At 33.3% G+C, this 23,493-nt stretch overlaps 2 protein-coding genes across 2 annotated transcripts in view; one reads left to right on the top strand and one right to left on the bottom strand.

The window, feature by feature from the left end:
• Positions 1–13,142, top strand: LOC128168111 (membrane-associated tyrosine- and threonine-specific cdc2-inhibitory kinase-like). Its single transcript, XM_052834219.1, has 16 exons — positions 1–258; positions 1,702–1,837; positions 2,322–2,419; positions 2,805–2,887; positions 2,984–3,109; positions 3,687–3,762; positions 3,969–4,091; positions 4,198–4,292; positions 4,806–4,912; positions 5,072–5,175; positions 6,589–6,630; positions 7,894–8,068; positions 8,424–8,523; positions 8,854–8,958; positions 9,462–9,606; positions 11,899–13,142. The coding sequence occupies exons 1-16, from the start codon at positions 184–186 to the stop codon at positions 11,926–11,928; spliced, it is 1,620 nt and encodes a 539-aa protein (XP_052690179.1). The 5' UTR covers positions 1–183; the 3' UTR covers positions 11,929–13,142.
• Positions 12,765–23,493, bottom strand: part of LOC128168099 (transcription elongation factor SPT5-like) — a 17,456-nt gene continuing 6,727 nt past the window's right edge. Inside the window, exons 16-25 of the mRNA XM_052834207.1 lie at positions 23,414–23,483; positions 23,180–23,305; positions 22,913–23,038; positions 22,578–22,788; positions 22,329–22,434; positions 21,965–22,192; positions 21,529–21,719; positions 16,470–16,714; positions 16,133–16,228; positions 12,765–16,016 (exon numbers count right to left, since the gene is read on the bottom strand). Coding sequence (XP_052690167.1) covers positions 15,879–16,016; positions 16,133–16,228; positions 16,470–16,714; positions 21,529–21,719; positions 21,965–22,192; positions 22,329–22,434; positions 22,578–22,788; positions 22,913–23,038; positions 23,180–23,305; positions 23,414–23,483 — 1,537 coding nt within the window. The 3' untranslated portion in view covers positions 12,765–15,878. The remainder of the gene's footprint in view (positions 16,017–16,132; positions 16,229–16,469; positions 16,715–21,528; positions 21,720–21,964; positions 22,193–22,328; positions 22,435–22,577; positions 22,789–22,912; positions 23,039–23,179; positions 23,306–23,413; positions 23,484–23,493) is intronic.

Genomic DNA, 23,493 nt, shown 5'->3' on the forward strand with positions numbered 1-23,493 from the left:
TGTTGTAACATCAAGTTTGGCAAAAGACCGCGAAAAGAATTACTGCTCCATTGAGAATTGTTTTTGTTTACAGTTCAATATACAAAGGATTAGGCTCTGAAACTATTTATATAAGTGTGTATGGTAGTACTTTCATGCCTATGTGTTCCATTTATGAAATGGGTTGAGGAAATGTGAAACGAAATGATGGATGTGTACCCAAGTCCAAGACCAACCCCCAAGTTCTTTCAAGAAGTCCAAACATTTTCAACCAAAAAGGTACGAGTTCATGTCGATGTCAGTATTTTCCATAATGCACGGTGAAACCGCACAACATATAAGATTTCTACATTAAATGTAGACACAAGGTTGAACATATTGCTGATGGGCATTTTAACCCCCTCCCTCTCTCTCAGGCACCTGAAATTCAGGTGCCTGTGCTCTCTCCTCCTAGTATCCTACAGGCACACTTTTACCTTGAGGGTACCAGAGTATTCACCCAGTGGCCCTTATAACATATCTTTTGTAGGCTTTGTGCCCTATTGCAATTGTAGGGAAAACTTGGTTTGACTAAGTTGAAATTGTGTTTAATTAGCAATGTTTTCACCAAACCAAACCAGTTTTATGAATTTGCTCATGCAGTGGCACACTTTTTATAACAGGTTGCGATTAATCACCCAAATGGGATACAATATCCCAAATGTAATATATATTTGAAGTTCAAAAATAAGTAATTTTTTGCTAAATATAACGGTAAAAAAATGGTAAATCTGCATTAGAATAGATAAAATTGAAAAGGCTTTGGGTAAACAACTTTTTCTGTAATCGTTTTATTACTCAGATTGATACCTCAGTATATCCAGAACTTCTTGGGGATCATCTTACGGACATTAACTGTTGGCTTATATAATATGAGAACTTGCTGACCAAAAGTTATTGCAATTAATATACAGAATGTAGATATATATAAAAAATTACCATATCAAAAATTTTTATTATTTTTTACACTCTAAATTTATATCCCAAAGTGAAACGGGATCGAAGTATTATACTCCATTTGGGCGATTGGTCCTAATCTACATAAAGGGGTCCATTGCATTTTCCTTTAATGTGAAAGTCATTTCTTCCTGGTTTCAAATGCAACCTTGATTTGTCAAACGTGTATTTTTACCTTTCAATTACACTGTAAGGATTCTCAGGAAAAGAACTATTAATGTTTACATTCATATAAAATAACAAACATATCTTGTATGTTATGGATTTGACAATTGGATAAAGCAGGGATTCAGATAAAATTTTTGATTTAAGGGGAATTGGTACTGTTTGATATTTGTAAACACACCAGAGAACAATATTCATTTGAAACTAGCACAGTTGGATTTGCCTATTGATTGATTACTATGGTATATTAAGATGAAGCATAATCTACATTAGGACATCATATTAGATATCAGTATGATGTACTGATGTAAAACTTAAAGGTTTTCTGTAAATGTGCTATGAAAAATCTCTTCATGCCTGTTAAGGCAATATATAGTACATTTACGACAGGCATAGAAATGTTTGAAAAAAAAATGATAAAAAGCAGTTTTCCCTTCATTTACATATGTTATCAACATCATTGGATGGGAAATTGAATCAAAATCTAAGGAAAGCAAACCCAAATTTAAAAAAAAGTCAATGTATGTACATATATATTCAAACGTAATTACTCCTTCACAGGCCCGTTCCACTCCTAAGAATTGTGGTCCACCCAGACCCCCAGTGAAAAGTGCGCCACCAGTCAGTCGTATCTTCCCACATCGACCAATTGAGAGGGCTCAGGTTGTGTCATTCCGCAGCGATGAAGGCAGCAGATGTATCCTTTATCTTTATGAACAAAAGTTAAGGATGTTATATCATTATGGGAGTGACTTGTCTAGTTGTTCAGCTTATGTCCAGAACACATCATGACATTTAAGCTATACAAGGGAATGGTACCTTAACCCACCCAATTAAGAAAAATAGCCTTGAAAATAGCACAAATGAAAATTATCTTCTTGACTTTGTAAAATGAAAATTTTATAACTAAAATTTCAAAGTTTAAAAATAGGTAAGTATTTAGTCCTCTTGTGTAAAGTTCAGTACTAAGCAAATTATTTCATAGCTGTCCAATTCTTTGCAGCCAACCAAGGACTTTTATTCTCAAAATAGGGAAAAATAATGTTTTTGGCAGTAAAAATGCAATGTACTTTTAAAATGATATTAAAAAACTCATGTGTTTTGTCACTATTGATGTTTTACCTACTTATGAATTTAATAAATGTTATCGTCAAATTCAACCTTCTTTAACTTGTGGGCAGCTTTTTTAGAAAACCAGTACAACAGTCAAAGTAACCATTTGTACTTTGAACAAGGTTTTAAAGTGATCAGTCGTCTAGGTGCTGGGTCATTTGGAGAGGTTAATATTTAGTTATCAACATTTGATAAAGACTAAATAATAAAATTGAAGAATGTTAAATATGCTTGCAGTGAATAACATTACTTTGTAAAATGTTGTATTCCTTGCCCTGTATTGCACATTGCAGCTCAGTGGTCAGATTTTATTATCATGAAAGGTTTCAAATGCAGATATAGAATAGACACAGATGACAGCCGTGTTAATTTGAGTTACATGTCTTTTGTCATTTGAATGTATTAATTCTGCATTGGATATAGTTTTAAAATTTTAAACCACATTACTTTAAGACAGTAATACAACATAGTAATGATATAATTTTGTGTTTAGAACACAATACTACTTCAACTTGTTTGATAAGCTCATGATATAAATCATTGGCTTTTAGGTCTTTAAAGTACAGAGCAAAGAAGATGGAAAACTCTATGCAATAAAAAAGTCAAGAGATCCTTTCAGGGGAGAATCAGACAGGTGAGTGAGGTTTATTTTTTCTTCAAGAAAACTGTAAAAATGTCAGCCACGTACATGAGTAGATTAAAGATTAGTGTCATTTTTTGCCCTGAATAGGAAAAGAAAGTTGGAAGAAGTTGCAAAGTATGAAACTTTACCACCACACCCAAACTGTGTTCACTTCTACAGAGCCTGGGAAGAACGTCAGTTCTTGTATATCCAGACTGAGCTTTGTAAGCTGAGGTTAGTGTGCTACATTGGGTAAATGTACATTCTAAATGACTGAAAGAGAATTATTGAACCTCATTGGGGACCAGTATTATATTATTGACATTTTTTGTAACATTACACACAAGTTCATCTCTTGATAAACTGTATTTTATATATGCACATGCTATTTATGATAAAAGAATATAAAATGAAAATGTCGGTGATGAAATGATGTGTCTGTCAACCAGTGTAAGGCAATTTACCAAAGGTTAGCCTTTAACCTGATTACATAGTACTGTGGTTTCATTAATTTTCAAGGGTATCAATTTTCGTGGATAAAGTGAAAATCACAGTTTCAAGGATACGTAAATTCGTGGCCAATGACCCTATCAATAGAAAATGTTAATATAAATTACATTTCAATGAACATTAAATTTCGTGGATCAACTTAACAACGAAATCCACGAAAATTGGTATTCAACGAATATTGATGAAACCACAGTATTCATTTTAGTAGGAAAAATAGTTTTATGTCTTATAACCTCAGACATTTTATTTGGATGTGAAAAAATAGTTGAACTCTGATTCAATTCCTCTTGTGATTTTGTAGCTTGACAGACTACACAGAACAGAACCATGACTTGTCAGAGGCAACCATAGCAAATTATTTGGTTGATCTGCTTATGGTGAGAAAAGATTTTTGTGTTTCTTTTTCTTCATTATGTTGAATCTGCTTGAAAATGATATTCTGTACTTGATTAAAGTAATATTACATTACACTTGTGTCCCTGTTCCATTAAAGGAAAAACCTTGTTTTATCAAGTTCAAGAACCTATTCTGCTAAGCCTTAATACATGTACATGGTTTAAAATTAGTAACAATTCTCTTTCAGGCATTGAAACATTTGCATGACCACAACCTTGTCCATATGGACATCAAACCAGATAACATATTTATTTCCTTTGATGACATATGCAAGCTTGGAGACTTCGGATTAGTGTTGGACCTTACAAAGGTATAAAAAAAAAATATAGATTTTCTGATGTTCTTTATATTTAAAAGCTGTTAGATCTGATTGTATATCATTTTCTATGGATGTTATAAAACTGGTTATATTTCAGAGCAACGATGTATCTGATGCACAAGAGGGAGATCCCAAATACCTGTCCCCGGAATTAATGGATGGCAAGTTTGGTAAACCTGCTGATATATTTAGGTAATTACAATACACAGATATTACAAGATTAGTATAATCGCAGAACTAGCATGAGAATGTACACTTTTCCTGATATAGCTATGCGTTGAGTGATGACACTATTTTTTGTAACATTTAAACAGGTCATATTACAGGTTGCAGTTTAAAAAGAGAAGTGTTTTAATTGGCTGATTTAGTACACGCATTATTTTGTTGTAGCATATTCCTAGGAATTCACAACAGATGCTGACAATGAATATTACATAAATTGCATTTTATTGAACATCAATTGATCAATGCACCAATCAGAATCTTTCTTGCAAATCGCAATTGTAATACACACGGATTAAAAAGTGTCTTCGCTCAACTCAATGCTGTATCCTCCGTAGTGTATACTCTGATGGGTGATTTGTGATGAAAAATTAACTCTGATGCGTGATTTGTGATGAAAAATTAATTTGATGACAAAAATTGACTTTATCTGAAGTTTGCAATGGATATGAGTTAATGAATTTAATTTTTTTTTTTTTGCAGTCTTGGTATGACTATATTGGAGTTAGCAAGTGACCTTGACCTTCCAAGGGGAGGAGATGGGTGGCATATGCTACGCTCTGGCAAGTTACCAGAAGAATTTTTGAGAGGTAATTCACAATAATATTTCATGTTTGATTACATGTAATGAGTGCTTTAAGTGTTAATTAAAATCTTTCAGGAATATCAATACACATGTTAAATGTATATCATTTTAAATGTATTATTTATTGAAGTCTTATGACCTTACTTGTTTGATTATGTTTTAGACAAGTCGTTTGACTTGAAGTATGTGATACAACAAATGTTAGACCCTGACCCAGGAAGTCGGCCTACAGTGGACCAAGTGTTAGCATTTCCATATGTTAGAAAAGTAAGTGCTATTCACTGAGAGGGTCTCTACCAATTTATTCAAGATTGATATGTACTGTAAAAATCGAAAAGTGTGGAATTCCTTATATTATCGTATTTTCCCGACGAATTGTCGATGCAGAAGACTAGTCGAATTGCTCATTTTTAGCCAAAATTTTAACAAAATCCTACGATACATCGATTCAGACGACACGTCGATCTTATCACTTCAAAATGGCGTTTAAAACTGCAGTAACATTATCAGTGTATGATGCCACGATGTCCCTGATATTGCTACCAATTATTATTAATGATAAACATTTAAACAATTATACTTTATACTTATGCATCATATTTTCAAATACCGGCAACATCTACAAAGTCGCTGGCATTGTAAACAATTCCTGATATCGTGTGATGTGCAAAACTAAACTTACTTTGACAGAAATATTTTATTCCAATGTATTAAAATAATCACCCACTCTGACCATCGCCAGTGTATTGGCCATTACGTAACCAGCCACCTGTTGACTCGGCGCGTGGTCAATGTTTGTTTAACAATTTCCGGTGTTAGAGGCATGCACCTGTCTTGTGTCGGACTTCAAAGGGGGTACTCAAGTGCAGAAAGCTTAGCAATTACTAAGATTTGATGAAACTTGTTTACTTAGTATCCAGTAATGCAGTTACACGCTATAGTTTTACATAAACACTGTTTGAAATAGATCGATCGTTTGTACGACTTGAAAATGACGATATACGACATACCGTATAAACAATAGATTTGATAATTGCCGATTACGTATTTTAAGATTGATTTTAACCATAAAATATTTCTTATTTATACTTTCCACTATCAACTCTTGCCTAATAAAATAATTAAACTTTAAAACATTCCCCGGACCTACTGCAATATTTTTTTCCATTCAAGTTTGGTTTCAATTTTACTGCGCAATATTATCTTCCCACTATAGTGATATATGGAATCATGTGATAATGTGTTTATAAAAACAAAACGGTAAAAGTTTTAATTGATTAAAGACAATGCACCATTGTTTAATAACTGTTATTAATATGTATTCTAGTGTTAACAGATGAGTGAAAATGATAATAATTAAAGATGAACATTGAATTCAACAACGTAATTTTCAATAACACAGCCAGCTCAAGAAGATTAAAACCAAGATTTTTAATACTATATTTCACAATTTTCTGACCTCAAGCCTTAGACAAGTCGATCAAGATGATAAGTCGAGTGCTCTGCTTCAGAGAAAAAATATACCGACTTATCGTCGGGAAAATACGGTAGTTTGTTTTCATTCTGTCTTGTGCATTGCCACATGTAACACATTTGATGATGCAAAATTTTTAACTTGTAGATATTAGATTTGACAAATCAGTGCCCAAGTTTAAATTTTTGTATTGTGATTAATTGTAGGTATGGAAGAGGAGACGGCGAGAATACATGTACAAACGAGCAGTAAGTGATAATTTATCTAAAGACAATGCTAGGAAAAATGCAATTCAGCAGATAAATTAAAGACAACGCGCAGAAAAAGAACAATGCAGCTGTTCTTTTTAGGCCAAAAAAACAAAAAAACAAATATGTGCGTTTCAGGTTTCCCGACCATCCCTATTTTTTATGCGCCGACCCTAAAACTTTTTATTCCAAATCCATATTACCAACAGTAATTGGTTTAAACAATAGTCTTTACAAATCAGAGTTAAAAAACGCTTGTAACAATTCAATAGAAAACGCCACTTATCAAAGCGATTTAAAGAATCCTAAGTGCAGATTGAAGCATGGATGAAAGTTATCCTTGGTTATTTTAGCCAAATTATCAATGCAATAAATAGTTTCTTAGGGCATTGATGTGTTATAAATTAATATAAAGATGTACATGAAAAAAGCAGAGGCAAAGTTTTTTTTTTATTTTTGGGTGTGGAGACTGCAGACATTGTAAGTCTTTGAATAGGCCTAACAATCATTCACATTAAAAATATGATTTTAAAATGCTGCAGTTCAGTTGCAAATGAAAATTTTAAAATTAGTCTTAAACCATTAATTATGTATTCATTAAAAACAAAAAAAATTATTGAAAAGATTTAAGGCTCTCGTCTGATCAACCAAATTTTCCTCTGTTTCTGAATTCAACACCTACAGTTACAATATTAATGTTTAATGTTATGTCAGTTGATATGGAAAATAGAACTAATAACTACTTTATAATATGTTTGTGGTAATGAGTATTATACTCTGTTAATCTATAGTGGCTGTCATATTCATATTTTTTATTAGGGCCCTGCAAGGATTTGCGGGTATACATACTGGTCAGTTTTCTAGTATACATGAAAATAAAGTCTTCATACACATTCCAAATTAATCTTAGATTTAAGAAAGCTTTAATTCTGTAACAGTTGTCACTATCCACAATTGCTCCACCTGTAAAATACATTTTCTTAATGTATAGAAAAATCATATCCTAGGAAAGGGGAAAACTTAAAAGCTCAAACAAAAAAAAAAGAGAGAAAAAAAAAGCCGACCTACCTACCCTATTTTAAAATTTGATAAAATAGGAAACACATATTTTTTTTTGGCCTTAATGTAGTTTAATGTATAAATTATGTTAATTTGATTGTGTTGTAGTCCTATTAAATTTGTCAGTAGAATTTCAAATTTGAAAATTATTTTTTAAAGATAGTTTGTGAGATTCATATGTAATTGTATGTCATGCCTTTGTAGGTCAGTGCTGTATCAGCCATGCTCCACAGTATCTTAGCCTTCCTGTTCCTTTTGACCAGTGTGTTCACCCCCAGCTATTGGAGAGGCTCGAGACTGAGTGTGGGCTCCAGCAGCAAACTCAGTAGTAGCTTCAGCAATCACAGCTCCAGTGGACTGGATCACAGTATTTCTGATGGTAAGTGCTGCACACCTTAAATGCATTGGAAACTGATAAACGTGATCATGTGTATTTTATCATTGTGATCAGTAATGCCATATATTGGAAAGATTGCATATGTTGTTCTACAGCCTGTCTCTAATTTACAAAGACCTCAATTTTTATTATCATCATCTGAATGCTTACCGTAAACTTTGATGTGCATATGATGTGTTAAGATTATTATTTGCAAAAAGTACAAATGTTAAACTGTTGTTTTGAATAAATGATTATTTTAGTAGAATTATTGAGAAAGCATTGATTTCAATTTTAAATGGAACTGAGGTTAGGAAACACTTTGCATTATATTGTAAGATTGATTATTTTTTGATAGATGAATGTTTTGATGATGACATAAGTATACACAACAACTCCTTGGGATCACCACTGGACAGCTCTTCTGGAGATAGCTTCAGTGAATTTATTGTTCCCTGGTAAGTGCTCAAGTGAAAATCAGGGAGGCATCAAGAATAAAAATTAGTTTTTACTTTTTGTGGGGTTTTTTCTGCAACTGTTAAATTTTTATATACATACATGTGTAAAGGCAATAGATATTGTAATTAATGTGATATAATCTTTTTATATATATATATACATGTAAAGTCGATAGATATTGTAATTAATGTAATATAATCTCTTTATATATATACATACATGTAAAGTCAATAGATATTGTAATTAATGTAATATAATCTTTTTTTTATATATACATACATGTAAAGTCAATAGATATTGTAACTAATGTAATATAATCTTGGCTACAGTAAGCCACCTCCAAGACGAGCCTTTACATCTCCAGTGTCCAGACAACGACCCTTGCACTACATCAGTCCCCCTATGAGTTCTTCCCCGGTGCACCTCAAGTTAAGGTACTATTTCACTTGTATACACCACATTCCTATAACATTTGTGATCAACGAATCAATAATTTATGTTGCGGGAGTTACACAAACTTTAAAAAATATTAAAATGAAACAAAATGTACTGAGATTTTTTACAAAAATAAAGAAGAAAGTACATGTAAGGCCATTGTCTATCTCCCTGATATGGGTTTTAATAGAGAATAAATAATTCACGATTAACTAATCAAGTAAGGAGGGTAAACAGGTCTGTACTCAAGGTAATAGAAATTCTAGCCTAAACAAAAGGTACTTTGACTGATGGAATAACTACCTGTAACCAAGTGATGTTCTGAAAGCACACTTAGAGTCACTCTAAATTGAAAAAATATTACTTTAAATAATTGATTGACTTTCTTCATTGTATTAAGTCTTTTAGAAAAATGTCCTGTACATGTGTAGATTTCTTTAAAACCTTAAATAATTTAGTCTGCTTCAATACATATACGTGTTCATTATTCTTTGTCACATAGAAAACCAGATACTCCGAACTCTAGCTTTGAGAGCAGTTTTGAGGATGAGAGATCTGTCACTCCTACATTCAACAGCAGCAACAACTTGGTGGAAGGGGGAGAGGAAACCACAAAAGTCAGCATCGAGCCCAAGAACCTCATGGATGTAAGAAGCTATGAAATACTTTTCAGTGCAAATTTATAAGAAATTGTTAGCAAACTTTTATACACACTCATGTTTAGAAATATTTTGTTTCAATGTATAGCTTGTTATAACAAGGGTTGTCAGTCGTTAATCAGTTACCTTAGTGGACGATATGAGTTCACAGGTACTCTGTAAAATAACCAAAACAAATTGAAATAATTCTTTGTTGGTGTTTATGGATTTATTGCATACATCATACTGTAATTGGGATAACCTGTAATAGCTGTAGTTTAAAATTCCTATCCCATTAGAAAGATATCATGACACCTGTAGATTACAGTTTGCCCTGTTTAATATTTATAAGAATGACAAATCACTTTCACTACTTCAAAGTACAGAACCTGAAACGTACTACTACACCACACGCTCGCTGCACGCTCGCTACACGCTCGCTAAACGGTTCACACGAAACGCTGAACGGTTTACACGAAACGCTGCACGCTTTGCCCGAAACGCTAAACGATTTACACGAAACGCTGAACGGTTTACACGAAACGATTCTCGCACGAAACGATTTGCTCGCTTTTCACACGCTTTGGACACGCTTTTATCCTGATCGATTCGGGTCCTCTCGGATTTTTACCTTGACTCTGTTAGTAAGAATTAATTTTAAGAAAACACGAAATAATAGAAATACTGATATTAGAAACATATATGTACATAAGTATTGAATTGATTAAATAAATTAATTTTGTACTTATATTTAAAGCAAAAAATTATTTATTCACAGAATTAGCCAAAAATGTTACTTCTATAAATATATTTATTGCTCAAAAGAAATATCCATGATTCTTATTAGTCCCGTAAATAATAAAAATTCCAGAGAAAAAAGTTACTGTAACACAATATTCAATACCAAAAATAAAATCCGTATGATTACAAACTGAAATCGGTTTTTCAGTATTCGGCGGGATTTGTTTTTTCTTCTCACATTAATATTTTTATTGGTTTCAGAGAATACGATATAAGAATACTAACTGTAAATAAACCTGTAATTATTTACATTGATAATTTTGAAAGTTATGTAAAATAAAATTGGTCACATAAGTTAGCAAAATGCTATAAAACAACCGATTAATTTTTTTTATGTCGAATCATTCGCGTAAATAAATGTTACGTACATAACATCACAGAGAAAAATCAATGGATTAAACAATAAAGAAAGTTGTCATTACTATTTTGGATTTCGGAAAGAATAAAAAATGATTTAGATTTTTGGCTCAATATTCGTATACATAACAGGCGCCCCGCATAACGGCGTACATTATATCTATCATAATATATTTGAATTAAGTACCATGCATATAGATTGCCATAATAATTAATTGCATGTGTACATTTTAGGAAAATTTCAGTGTGTTAATTACTTGTTGTTTTCCGTTATCAGTGTTTAAATAATTAAAATAATAACTTGTAGAAATTTTTTTATTCGGGATTCAGAAGAATTTACTTCCCGCATTTCATAGAAATGAACAGAATATTTTCTTTCTATGTTTACATTTCATTTTGTTCAAATTAATGTTAAATAATCTATCATTGAAATTGTGTGCATCATCAAATACTGATTCCGACTACCCTGAAGTCATTAAATTTCTATTGGCTATTCACAAAAAGAGACCCGTGACCATCCAATGAAAACGAATACACAGAGTTTGATTGACAGGTTCAGCCAGGTGCAGGTCTTACCCGATGTCCGAGGTTATTTGTACTGGTTGTACACAGCCGAATAGTCTCAGTAACTAGTCTTCTTTCAATACGCGTACTTTTCTTTTGTTTGTTAAAAATTAATTCAATTATGTAAAAAGATTTATCATAAGTATATCTTTTCTTATAGATTTTTTTCACGAGAATATCTCAAAGGAGTTTTGCCAATCAGTTTAAAGTAATGTTTAACACGAGCGCTATTTTGAAACAATTAAATTGTCAGAGAGTTCCGAATGAAATCTGATGAACGTTTCACACGTTTCTCGCACGCTTTGCCCGAAACGATTTACACGCTTTGTCCGAAACGCTGCACGCTTTGCCCGAAACGCTAAACGGTTTACACGAAACGCTTCACGATTCACACGAAACGCTAAATGGTTTACACGAAACGCTAAACGGTTTACACGAAACGTTTCTCGCACGAAAGTCACACGCTTTTTTGGTGTAGTAAAACGTTTCAGGGTCTGTACCTAAAATCAGGGTGCAGTGTAAAGAGAGTCATTTGTAGTAAAATGTAAATAATATGATGGATTAAATTTCTGTTTTCAGATGTTTGATGCCACAAGTGATGAAGACTAGGAAGGTTGTTAAAAGTACATGTAAATGTATGAAGAATTCCACAAGTGTACACTGTAGCAAATTTGTTTCAGCCTTCAGTGTCTGTGTTTTATATACTGTATGTGTTCAACCAGCACAAACTGCCTTAAACTTTTCACCTAGTTGTGTTCAAGAAAATGATGTGAAACAGTGGAAGAATGAGATGAATGGGAAAGCAAACGCTGTATTAGTGCTTTAATATACTGTATCTGTTTTACGTTTTCTTTAAATATTATTTTAGGACCACAAGACTTGTGTGTAAAAAAAAATATTTACATGTATTTTGTTTCTAATGTAATAATTTATTTTTGAAAAATCATGGCCACTTCTCATTTTCCAGAACTTCCAAGGGGTTTAATTATTGATGTATAATTTCGTACATGCAGAAGAGAATCATCAGATATGGAAATTCTTGCCAATTCCATTATTTCACCAAGTATTATTAAGATCACTTAGTTCATTTCACAAATATCATGTACTGATATTATAAACCATGCTGCCATACACGATCTACACTCAGGCTAACCCCAAAAGGTGCTTGGATAGGTATCAAGTGTTATTCATTGGGCCACCAATTGTGTTTCATTCGTTTTGCTGCATATACACCTGAGCAAAACCTACTTAAAACTACAACAGATGTGTTTTGTTTGGAAATTGCTTGGAAAGAATGTAGAAAAGTATTTGTTCATCTGAAGTTTTTTGTTTCTATATCTCTTTTAAATGTAAATTAATTATGTACGGAGATGGGAACTAACAAAATGTGAATAATTCTGTTGAAGAAATGTCTGTTCAAACTGAACATAAGAAAATGTGCTTTGTTATCATTTACATAATTTGTTGCTTCTGTTATTTTTTGTTACTCTGTCTTGACTATGAGTTGGATTATCACAAGATATGTCTAACGTGACTAGTTTTGTTAATTGTCCTGCAAATCCACTGCGTGTTTGTGTAATATGTTTTGCCATTTGCATAGCTTTTGTAAGTTTATGAACCTTTATAAATCTTTTCCTTTCGGAATTATTGTCAACAATTTTTGTAAGCTACATCTGTTTTATTTTTTCAAAGTCCAAGTTGTCACAAAAAGGATTTACAGTATAAACTCAAGGTCACTGATATTTGACCACTTTAAATTATGCAAAAATGACCTTTTGTACTCAGTGCTTTTAGGGTGGAATAAAGCCTATACACCAGCAAAATTTTGTTTTTTTTTTTTTACTTGCATTAATGAAGGTACTTAACGAGACAATATTTGCAATCAGTATATATTTCCGGTTATATTTGCATTGGAATCTGCAACGTTCAATTTCCCATGAATACACTTGGGTAATTCATGCGGCATGAGCACAAATATAGAGGTCGCACGTGTTTTGAGTATATCTATTATTGGAAGATTTACTGAAACATTCAAACATACATAAGTAATAACTGTAATTTGATATGTACTAATGAAAAGTAATCGTTAAATCATATCTGTTGGTCAATAAAAAGATTTTTTTGATAAAGTTTCTAGTACTATATTTTTAGTCGCAGAAGCAAACTCAATAACATGTTAATATGGCTGTTCCATGTATGTTTTATATCCCTGACTAAGAGTGTATATAATGGCTTTGAAGCGACAATACACAAATATTTCATACAAACAGATGCACATCAGTATGAATATAAATATAGCCATTGAATGCTTATTTTTGGACGTCGTCGGTCCTATAACACCAAGCAGTGCAGACAGATGATACCACGCCAACGAGCAGTATTCAATTTGTCTGCACCGCTTGGTGTGTTATAGGACTGACGACATCCAAAAATAAGCATTCAATGCTCAATTGTGATATTCAAACCTATGATTTACCAAATATCAAATTTCTACACGTTTTCCATGTATTTTATATGAAAAGATCAATTTTTAAAATATTGTGATGTTCAGAAGTAAATAAATCCAGTAAAAAAGGAGAAAAGTATATTATTCATTGGCCCAACATATAAATACTGAGTTTTCCTTCTGCTTCGTAATCATACAAGTGCAGGGGAATGTAAATACTGTACATGTACTGCAGAGTGGCATATACATGTAGCATAAGCAAGTGACATCTTCTTAAACTGATGCCTTCAAGAACTAGTATGTATTTATTTATTTATTAAGATACACTCTCTATAAATGAATATTTCTAACTACAGACATCAAAGAACTTCAAATTCCAATTCTTTCCTCAATGTGTCAATGCCACTGTTTAGATGGCATTCGCATGACACACATCAATTTAAAAAAAAACAACTCTGTTTACAAATGCAATTCTTGATGAGTTTTAACAACTTTTTAAAATTACATGTAGTTGATTACTTAGAGTGTGAGAAACCTCCCGTGTGATTAAATTTGTTTTAATTTCCGTTGTCATAATTAAGGAAAATATCTTTTTTGAGTCAATTTGTTAATTTCATGATGGCAATAGATGAGTTCTGACTTCATGAGGTAGAGAGTAGCTATAGAGTTCATATAATTAATGATTTAAAAAACCTTGTTTTGTTTCTGAATTTGAATGCAAGATGAATACATATTTTATTAAGAGAAGAGTTGGGATATCATGATAGCAAGAGTTCTGTCCTCATGTGGGCTACATTCTGTTCTTTAAATGTATTGACATGTAATGAAGACTGAATGCAAATAGTGAAAATGGAGGAGTAAGCCATTTTTTTTTATTTTAAATGCCCTGGGAAAGGTTTTATATCTGGCTCCAGGGAGTGTATACTAAGGTAAGGCTATGGAATTCTGGTGACTGTTTAGGCCTGTGGGCCTATTGTATGATTTCCCAATACTCTATATTGACAAGAATCTAATGCAAAAAATTCTTTGAGGATGGGTATTGTGGTAATAGAGTAAAAGAATTGCTGGTACATGATTATGTTCTTGTGACCAACTTCAGCCAATCAGAACTGATTTTGAAACAGCAACCTAGTCATCCCCACCCTCATTATTTTGTAGAGTAATTGATTGAATATATTTTTAAATGATTAATATCCCCACCACTATACATGTTCATACCTACTATTAGTATGTTATAATGCATCTATGTGGTGTCTAGCATTATATTGGGCAAATGACCCAAGAATCATTTGTCAAATATCTTTGGAAATGATTTTAAATCTCTATCATCATCAACAATATACATGACTGTATATATTTTTAAGTCTCAAGACAGGAAAGTTTATAAAAGCACCCCCTTGGTCATCCCTTACTCCACATTTTATTTACATGTATACCAGTAACCATGTATATTTTAGGAATGGCTGAATTCATGGCAAAATAGTCCTATGACATCACCATTTGTAATTATTTTTTTCCAAAAAGCTATTTTGGGACCCCATTGCTGTTTATCAAAACATTCTAGATCTCAATGGATAGGGGAAGATTTGCCACTCTGAAAAAGAATTGTGTGTTCTAGTACTCAATTTTTACATCATATGTATAGGCAAAAGAAGCAAAATTGAATCCCACATGTAAATTATTTCCATATTGTATGTACATAAAAAAAACATTAAATTGAGTGATTCAAGCTTTATTAGCTATATCAAGAAAAACTGAAGTGCACTCAAAAGCACTCTTGTTTCAATACAAGATAATTCCACATTTGACAACTGTTGATATGACATCCTTAAAAATGTTCATGATCGAAAAATTATACAAATGAATCACATGAAATAATGATTCTGAAAAAAAAAATACATCAACACCCGATTAAAATCAGTGAAAAGCTTATTTCCTGTGTTACTATCTTTTGGAATGAGACAGAAAAAAGTTGGTACATATACTATTAACACAAGCAAGTCATCTGTATGTTGATAAAAGCACATCTGAACGAGTTCCTCTCATGGTAGAATTTTCTATTGCTTCATGATTTCCAGTGGCTAGGTGTTAAAACAAACTCGTGACTGACTGATCAATGTCCGGCCTTACACAGGTAATTGATAGGTAACATCCTGATGTGACCGGCGTCGGTCTTGATCACGCCTTCTGTTCCATCTATACTCAGCAGGGTACCCATCAGTTCTCTCTCCTCTCCCAATATTACTTTAGCCTAAAAAGGACAAAGAAAACACAATCAATTGGATTCCATTTAGTCTTATTATTTGCCTATTCTCAATAGACGGTATACTTTCACATGTATATACACAACATGCCTTCAGTACTTACTCTATCTCCCTTCTCCGGGGACACAGGCTCTAGATGTTCACATGCTATGTTCACCACCTTGTCCTCTTCTGGTATGAATAATGAACACATCCCTCCCTACAACAATTTGAGTTGTATTAAATACACCTTTCAAAGCTCAAGATTACCGGTAAATTACATGGACTATGTTAATTTCTCTAAATTTATCATTGAACCAAGTGAATGTAAAAATAACTCTTTTAAAGCATCTAACAGCAAAACCATAGCATTTGCTTTAAAATTAAAGTGGAAGATACATGTATGAAAAGTTCACTATGGCCGGATACAATATACAGTCACGTTTATTGGTTATACTCACTGTAACACTGCGTATTATGCCTGTCTGGTGAATCAGCTTGTGGTCATCGTGTGTTTCTTTGATTTTGACCTCGATTTCTGTGGTGTGCCAATCAGCCATACTTTGGTCCATCCCTGTCCCTGGGGTGAACGGTGCCCCACCAGGAGTCATTGGACTGTAACCAAGGGGTGAGGGGGTGGTGTTTGAGGGAGAGGGCTGATATCCAAGGGGGCTGGGTGAAGCACCCCCAAAACCTGGACTTGGAGCTGTGAATAAACAACACTTTATCATAGATGATTTTCCATTAACACAATTTTGAAGTAGATACCGCCCGTTGGTGGCCTTATTGTAAGTCAAGACAATGAATTTCCCTTTTGAAGCAACCAACTTTTAACGAGCTATGGATAAATAAATATACAGGGAAATCAACATCAAACCAATATCACAATAACATACAACGATGTTACCGAGAAACTGCGCGAAAAACAATCCCGGAAATAAATAACCCGTTCCGAGTTGGTTTCTCCAAGTGGTATTATGATACCAGTGTCAACTTCCGGTGGCGACTCAGTAGTTTCTGAACTGGCCAACGCAAAAAAATAAAACACTGTGCGATTTCTATAATGGAATTAACTGTAATCGTTTCTCTTTCTGTTTGTGTTTTCTTGCTTCTATATGTTTGTCTCGGAGTGAATGGTGTGTGTGCGTCGCAGGTTGGTATAGATTTTTCCTTAGTCGTGGAGTATTTGAATGTTTTAAACCCAACTCGTCCCCTGAATAACATGTACACTACTCTTACAACTATTTATATATCTGTGTGTACAATATTATTTTTTTATCCACTATGTCTTAACCTATAATGAGTGTTAAGATTATGTCATTGAACTGCAGGGGACTTGCAGGGATTGAAAAAAGAAGAGACGTTTTAAACTATATTAAACAAAAAAATTGCTCTATTTATTTTCTTCAAGATACACATTTTACTGCTGATGATTATGTACAAATTAGATCGTTCTGGGGGCATGATGTTTATATCTCCCCAAGTGCTTCAAATGCCAGAGGCACAGCCATACTTTTTAACAATAACTTTGAATATAAAGTCTTAAATGTACTCAAGGATAATGATTGTAACCTGTTGGCTATTGAGGTCGAAATTGTTGACAAATATACTTTTTTACTGGCAAATATTTATGGGCCCAATACAGACAGCCCAGATTTTTTTGTATCTTTATCTGAGTTAGTAGATAATTTTGATGGTGACTTTGTTATAATGGCAGGTGATTTTAATCTTGTCCAAGATACAACTTTAGATTATTACAATTATGTCAATACTAACAACAAAAAAGCACGTGATGTAGTTTTGAATATGAAAGAAGTACATGGTCTGGTTGATCCATGGAGGTTAAAATACCAACAACGAAAGAGGTTTACATGGTTTAAGGCAAAACCAGTTAAAAAAGCTAGACTAGATTATTTTTTAATTTCTAGTGAGCTGATGTCTTTAGTTGACAAAGCTGATATTAGTCCTGGATATAGATCAGACCACTCAATGATTGAACTTGACATATCTCTTTCTAAATTCGAAAAGGGAAAGGGTTTTTGGAAATTTAATAACTCACTTCTTCATGACAAAACTTATGTTGACTTAATTAAAGACACATTATCAAAAATAAAAGCGCAATATATTGCCCCTCCCTTCAATCCTTCAATGGTCACCTCTATTCAGGACGAACAACTATTATTCACTATTAATGACCAATCCTTTTTTGAACAACTATTGCTATGCATAAGAGGAATCACAATAAGTTATTGTTCTAATAAAAAAAGAATTCGAAATGAGAATACTAAACTCCTTGAAGAAGAAATTAAACGGTTGGAAGAATTAAGAAACTTTGATCATTCCGAAGAAATTTTAGAAAAATTATCCATTGCTCAAACCAAACTGGAAGATTTTCGAAAAGATTATATCAAAGGATTATTTGTAAGAACAAAACTCAAATGGATTGAGCATGGAGAAAAACCTACAAAATATTTCTTAAGTTTAGAAAAACGAAATTATGTAAATAAAACAGTAAACAAACTTGTGCAGAGCAATGGTGATACTATTACAGATCAATCTGACATACTGTCGGAAATTGAAAATTTTTACAAAAATCTGTACTCCAGTTGTGATAACAAATTACATGATGTTGATATTAGTACAATAGTTGATAAGACAAAGGTTAACTTATTAGATAATGATATGTCATGTAAATTAGAGGGTATTATCACTAGAGAACAAGCCCTTGCTGCTTTGAAGGGAATGAAAAATGATAAAAGCCCTGGTACTGATGGCTTCTCTGCAGAATTTTTTAAATTTTTTTGGAAGGATATTGGCCACTTTTTGATTAGATCATTAAATTTTGGATTTAGTAAAGGGGAATTATCTATAACTCAAAAACAAGGTATAATATCAATACTACCAAAAGGAACTAAGCCAAGAGAATACCTGAGTAACTGGCGTCCTATATCTTTACTTAATGTTACATATAAGATAGCATCAGCATGCATTGCAAACAGAATAAAAACAGTCTTAAACTTTTTAATTCATGATAATCAGAAGGGCTTCCTCAAAGATAGGTTTATTGGAGAAAATACTAGGCTTATATATGATGCTCTTCACATCACTAAAGAAGAACAAATTCCAGGAATGATTTTACTTATTGACTTCGAAAAAGCTTTTGACTCCATATCTTGGAGATTTATGTATGATACGCTAAGATTTTTTAACTTTGGTCATGAACTCATCAAATGGATATCAGTATTATATAATAAGGCAAAATTATGCGTTATCCAGAATGGGATCTTCTCAGAATTTTTTGAAATTGGAAGGGGTTGTCGACAGGGTGACCCTGTCTCTCCATATCTTTTTAACCTGTGTGTCGAAATCATGGGACACATGATACGACAAAATATAAATATTAAAGGTATTAAAATAGGAAAAGAAAAAATTTGTTTACAACAGTATGCTGATGACACAGTTTTGTTTTTAGATGGATCAGAAAAATCTCTCAAGTCTGCTCTCGACCTACTCTTCCAGTTTTCAAAATTTTCAGGGCTTAAGCCTAATATTAACAAAACTAAAGCAATCTGGATAGGATCCATGATTAACAGTCAAGTTTTCCTTTGTCAAGATACTGGGCTTCAGTGGACATATGAACCTTTTACAGTTTTAGGTGTAACTTATACAGCTAATCTGGAAAACATGGAACATCTGAACTTTAATGAGAAATTTAATCTGGTACAAAAAGAAATAACACAATGGTCAAAGAGAAACATCTCTCCTATTGGCAGAATTACAGTTGTGAAAAGCTTATTCTTATCCAAGTTTACCCATTTATTTACAGTGTTACCTAAACCAAACTCTCAGTGGATTAAAAAATTAGAGCAAGTTTTCTATAAATATATCTGGGGTAATAAAATTGATAAAGTTTCTAGGAAAACTTTACAGTTGGACTATGATAAAGGGGGATGTAGAATGGTTCATATTGATACATACATAAAATCTCTTAAACTTACTTGGATAAGAAGGCTTCTTCACTCTAATTCGGAATGGTCCATGTTTTTCAATGAAGTAATTAATTGTAATACTGCTCATCTCATACAATTTGGATCAAAGTACTCTAAACAAAAAGCTAATTCAACAACAAATCTATTTTGGAAAGAAACTCTTTCTTACTTTGCTGATTTTCTGGATTCTATAGAGCCAAAATGTGAACATGATATATTATTAGAACCACTTTGGTTTAATGAGAAGATCAGTGTGCAAAATAACTATATTTTTTATAAGTCTTTATATGAAAAGGGTTTTTATATTTTATATGATCTGCTGGATAAGCAGGGGAACTTTATTAGTTATGAACAAATAACCAATGATTACCTAGTTAAGCTACCATTTACTAAATATAAAGGTTTAAAAAAGGCTATATTAAGCTCCTGGCCCAGTATCAGGCAATTTTCACATGAATTAGTAGTAAAACCGTACCAGTTAGAATCTATAATAATTCTGTGTAAAGATAAAAAAGGCTCAAGAACATTATATGACTTTTTTATCTCAAAACTACAGCATAGGCCAATATGTGAATCTAAGTGGGAAATTGACTTAAATCTCGAACCAGACTTTAATTGGAACCTCATATATTGCAACTCTAAGTTAATCACAAAAGATACAGAACTGGTATGGTTTAATTACAGAATAATTCATAGAATTTTAGGTATAAATAAATTTTTGTATCTTTCTAAGATAAAAAACAATAACTTATGTGCAATATGTATGTTGGAACCTGAAACTTTTAAGCACTTATTCTACCAATGCCCACTAATCTTTAATCTCTGGACAAAATTGTCAGACTATATTTTTAATAGATCTGGCAAGAGAATAACATTTGATATCCAGAGTGTACTATTAGGTGATCCAGATATGGATCATGTAGTTAATTTGATTATTATATTAGTAAAAAAATTCATTTTTCAAAGGTCGAGAAAAGATATAAAGATATGTTTTGAAATGTTAATGTCCTATTTACAAACCTATTACAATACTGAAAGGAAACTATTTACTACTGTAGACTTTACTAAGAGATGGTCACCATGGAGTTGTCTCTTTCCAGTATAAATATTTAATCAACACATCAATGATGATGTAGATATTAATCTTCTTCTTTTTCTTTAGATAATTTGTACTGTATGTATCTTTAAATATTTATAGGTGTATACAAATTTACTGTACCAACTTGCTGTGTGTGAGAGTCTGTGAGAAAGGGGTGTTCTGTCTGTCTGTCTATATACTATAAAAATTTGAAAATAAAAAAAAAAAAAAAAAAAAAAAAAAAAAAAAAAAACATACAAGGAGGCTTTCAAAAAATTAATAATCCTCATAAAAAAAGTGCTACATGTACATGTATGTTTAATAACACTGCAGAATAACAAGTTGAAATTAATTGAATAAAGGCATCTTTTTTAAAAATTGTTGTCATTTTAATTCAACAACCTTGACACCAACTGGACTCCTGTAAATCGCTGATGTATAAATGTAGGTTACCTGAATAACTTCCTGGTGAAGGAGAAGGCTGTGCATATGGAGAGTAACTGGTGCCTGGAGTCTGTGGTGTGAATGGTCCCATTGGACTAGGGGTGTCGGCTGTGTAGCCCGGTGTGCCTGGATTGGGGGTGGCTCCTCCATAATCTCCAGGGGAAGGGTTATCATCAAAGTGGTAGTCAAAATCATTGTTCCTATGATCAAAAACATGTATATGCTTATGAATTACTTTTTAACTTGGTCAAAGGACCTCTTATTCCTCTTTAGATTGTATTAAGATACATATAAGTTTTCTTAATGTTTGAGTTTTTTCAAAACTAAGAACAATGTTAAAATAAATAATTACACCTGTATATTTACAATACACAGAATCTACAGGCATCATTTACAGTACCTAGAGCTGCAATAGCTGTCCTTAGTGAACGGAAATGTGTGTTACCTGGTAGGTGTGTTGGGATTGGTGGGGTCCCAAGCACTCTGTCCTGGGGTCCTGCTGCCAGGCTCATGGAGTGGTGTCATACTGCCATAGTTTGGAGTTCGGCTTCCATCATGAAGTGGCGTCTGTGAACCATACATCGGTGTGCGAGATCCATACATAGGAGTCTGGGAGCCGTGCATCGGAGTGCGACCGCCAGGTGTGGCAGCTGATCCAACACTCCTCCCACCACTGAAATCAGACAACAAAGAAAAGCCAGTAAAAACAATAAAACAGTATACCCCCCTCCCTCCATTGGAGCAGGGTATTACATGTATAAAGTAAGTAAAAAACACTTGTTATTAGAACAGGAGATAAGTGCACATACACCAGGTTGCTTAGACGGGCTCTGTCCACGGATATAGTCTTACAGCTAGAGTGAAGCTCAACACGAGCCGTGGAATCTGTGGCATCCTTAACAATTCCAATGTAACCTTAAAAGAGAAGACTTGTTAGGTCATTTAATGCATTTATTTCTATGATCAACTTTATTTCTTTATCTAACCCATAAATGAAAAACTTGTGTTAGGTGTTATTGGACAATCAAAGCAATCTGTAGGGTAATGTAATATAAAACCTTTGAAGGGTCCTTGGATGATTCTGACTGTTGTTCCAATAAGGTCCCTGTCTCTCTTACTGAGTCCTCCTCCCGCTCCTCTACCCCTCCCTGGAGTAGCACCCCCTCCTCCAGGGGCTCCACCAACTCCCCCACCCCCTGGGTGAGCAGGGCTGGATAATCTGGGAGACATGGGAGCAAACCCTGTCACTCCCAGCTGGGCTCTGTTTCCCTACAAAAGCAAATTTTTTTAAGATACATTTTCTTCATCTAATTGTTCGCATTTTGCTAATCAAATATACAAAAACATGTCCTTGTCAGCAAATCTTGGTAGAAAAAGAGTGCAATTTTCTTACCGATGATCCACCTGCTAACACCACATGCCTGGTCCTACACACAAAGTAACCACCATTTTCTGTCATAGTCCTGGACATCAGGAAACAATAACTCCTGTACAGATGTTTGATCTCACCTTGGCGACCCTATTGGCAGGACAAAAAACCCAAAAATAATTAAAAATGCTAAAGATTCATAGAAGCAAAATGTCCATTATTGGTATAATCAAGGATATAACCCCAGTGACCAATTCAGGGTATAAAAATTTCAAATATGAAGGTATTTACCGAGTGAGGTCCATCTATGACTTTGATAACATCCTTGACTTGAATGCTGTTGTTCTCAGAATCTAAAGCTACAGCATATTTTGTGTCTCTCTTCCTTGTCACTGCTGCTGGCTTCAAATTGAGTATCTGTAAACAGAACATAGTTGCAGCAAAACACATCCAGAAACACATGGCAGAGAGTACGGTAATCGGTCAAACCAATCATATATTAGATCAGTGGATTCATCACTGTACCTTGTTGTGCATAGAGAGAATCTGGAAGTTTTCCTTTTCTAATCTAACAATGACTCCAACTGTCTGTGGACTGAAATAAA

Source organism: Crassostrea angulata, chromosome 1, assembly GCF_025612915.1.
Source record: "Crassostrea angulata isolate pt1a10 chromosome 1, ASM2561291v2, whole genome shotgun sequence".
NCBI classification, from domain to species: Eukaryota; Metazoa; Mollusca; class Bivalvia; order Ostreida; family Ostreidae; genus Magallana; species Magallana angulata.

Bases quoted from the DNA above. Each gene is read 5' to 3' on its own strand.
- LOC128168111 (XM_052834219.1), top strand. From the start codon at position 184: ATGATGGATGTGTACCCAAGTCCAAGACCAACCCCCAAGTTCTTTCAA. The intron at 1,838-2,321 runs GTATCCTTTATC...ACTTGTGGGCAG, and splicing joins CAGCGATGAAGGCAGCAGAT to CTTTTTTAGAAAACCAGTAC. The intron at 8,959-9,461 runs GTACTATTTCAC...TTTGTCACATAG, and splicing joins CCGGTGCACCTCAAGTTAAG to AAAACCAGATACTCCGAACT.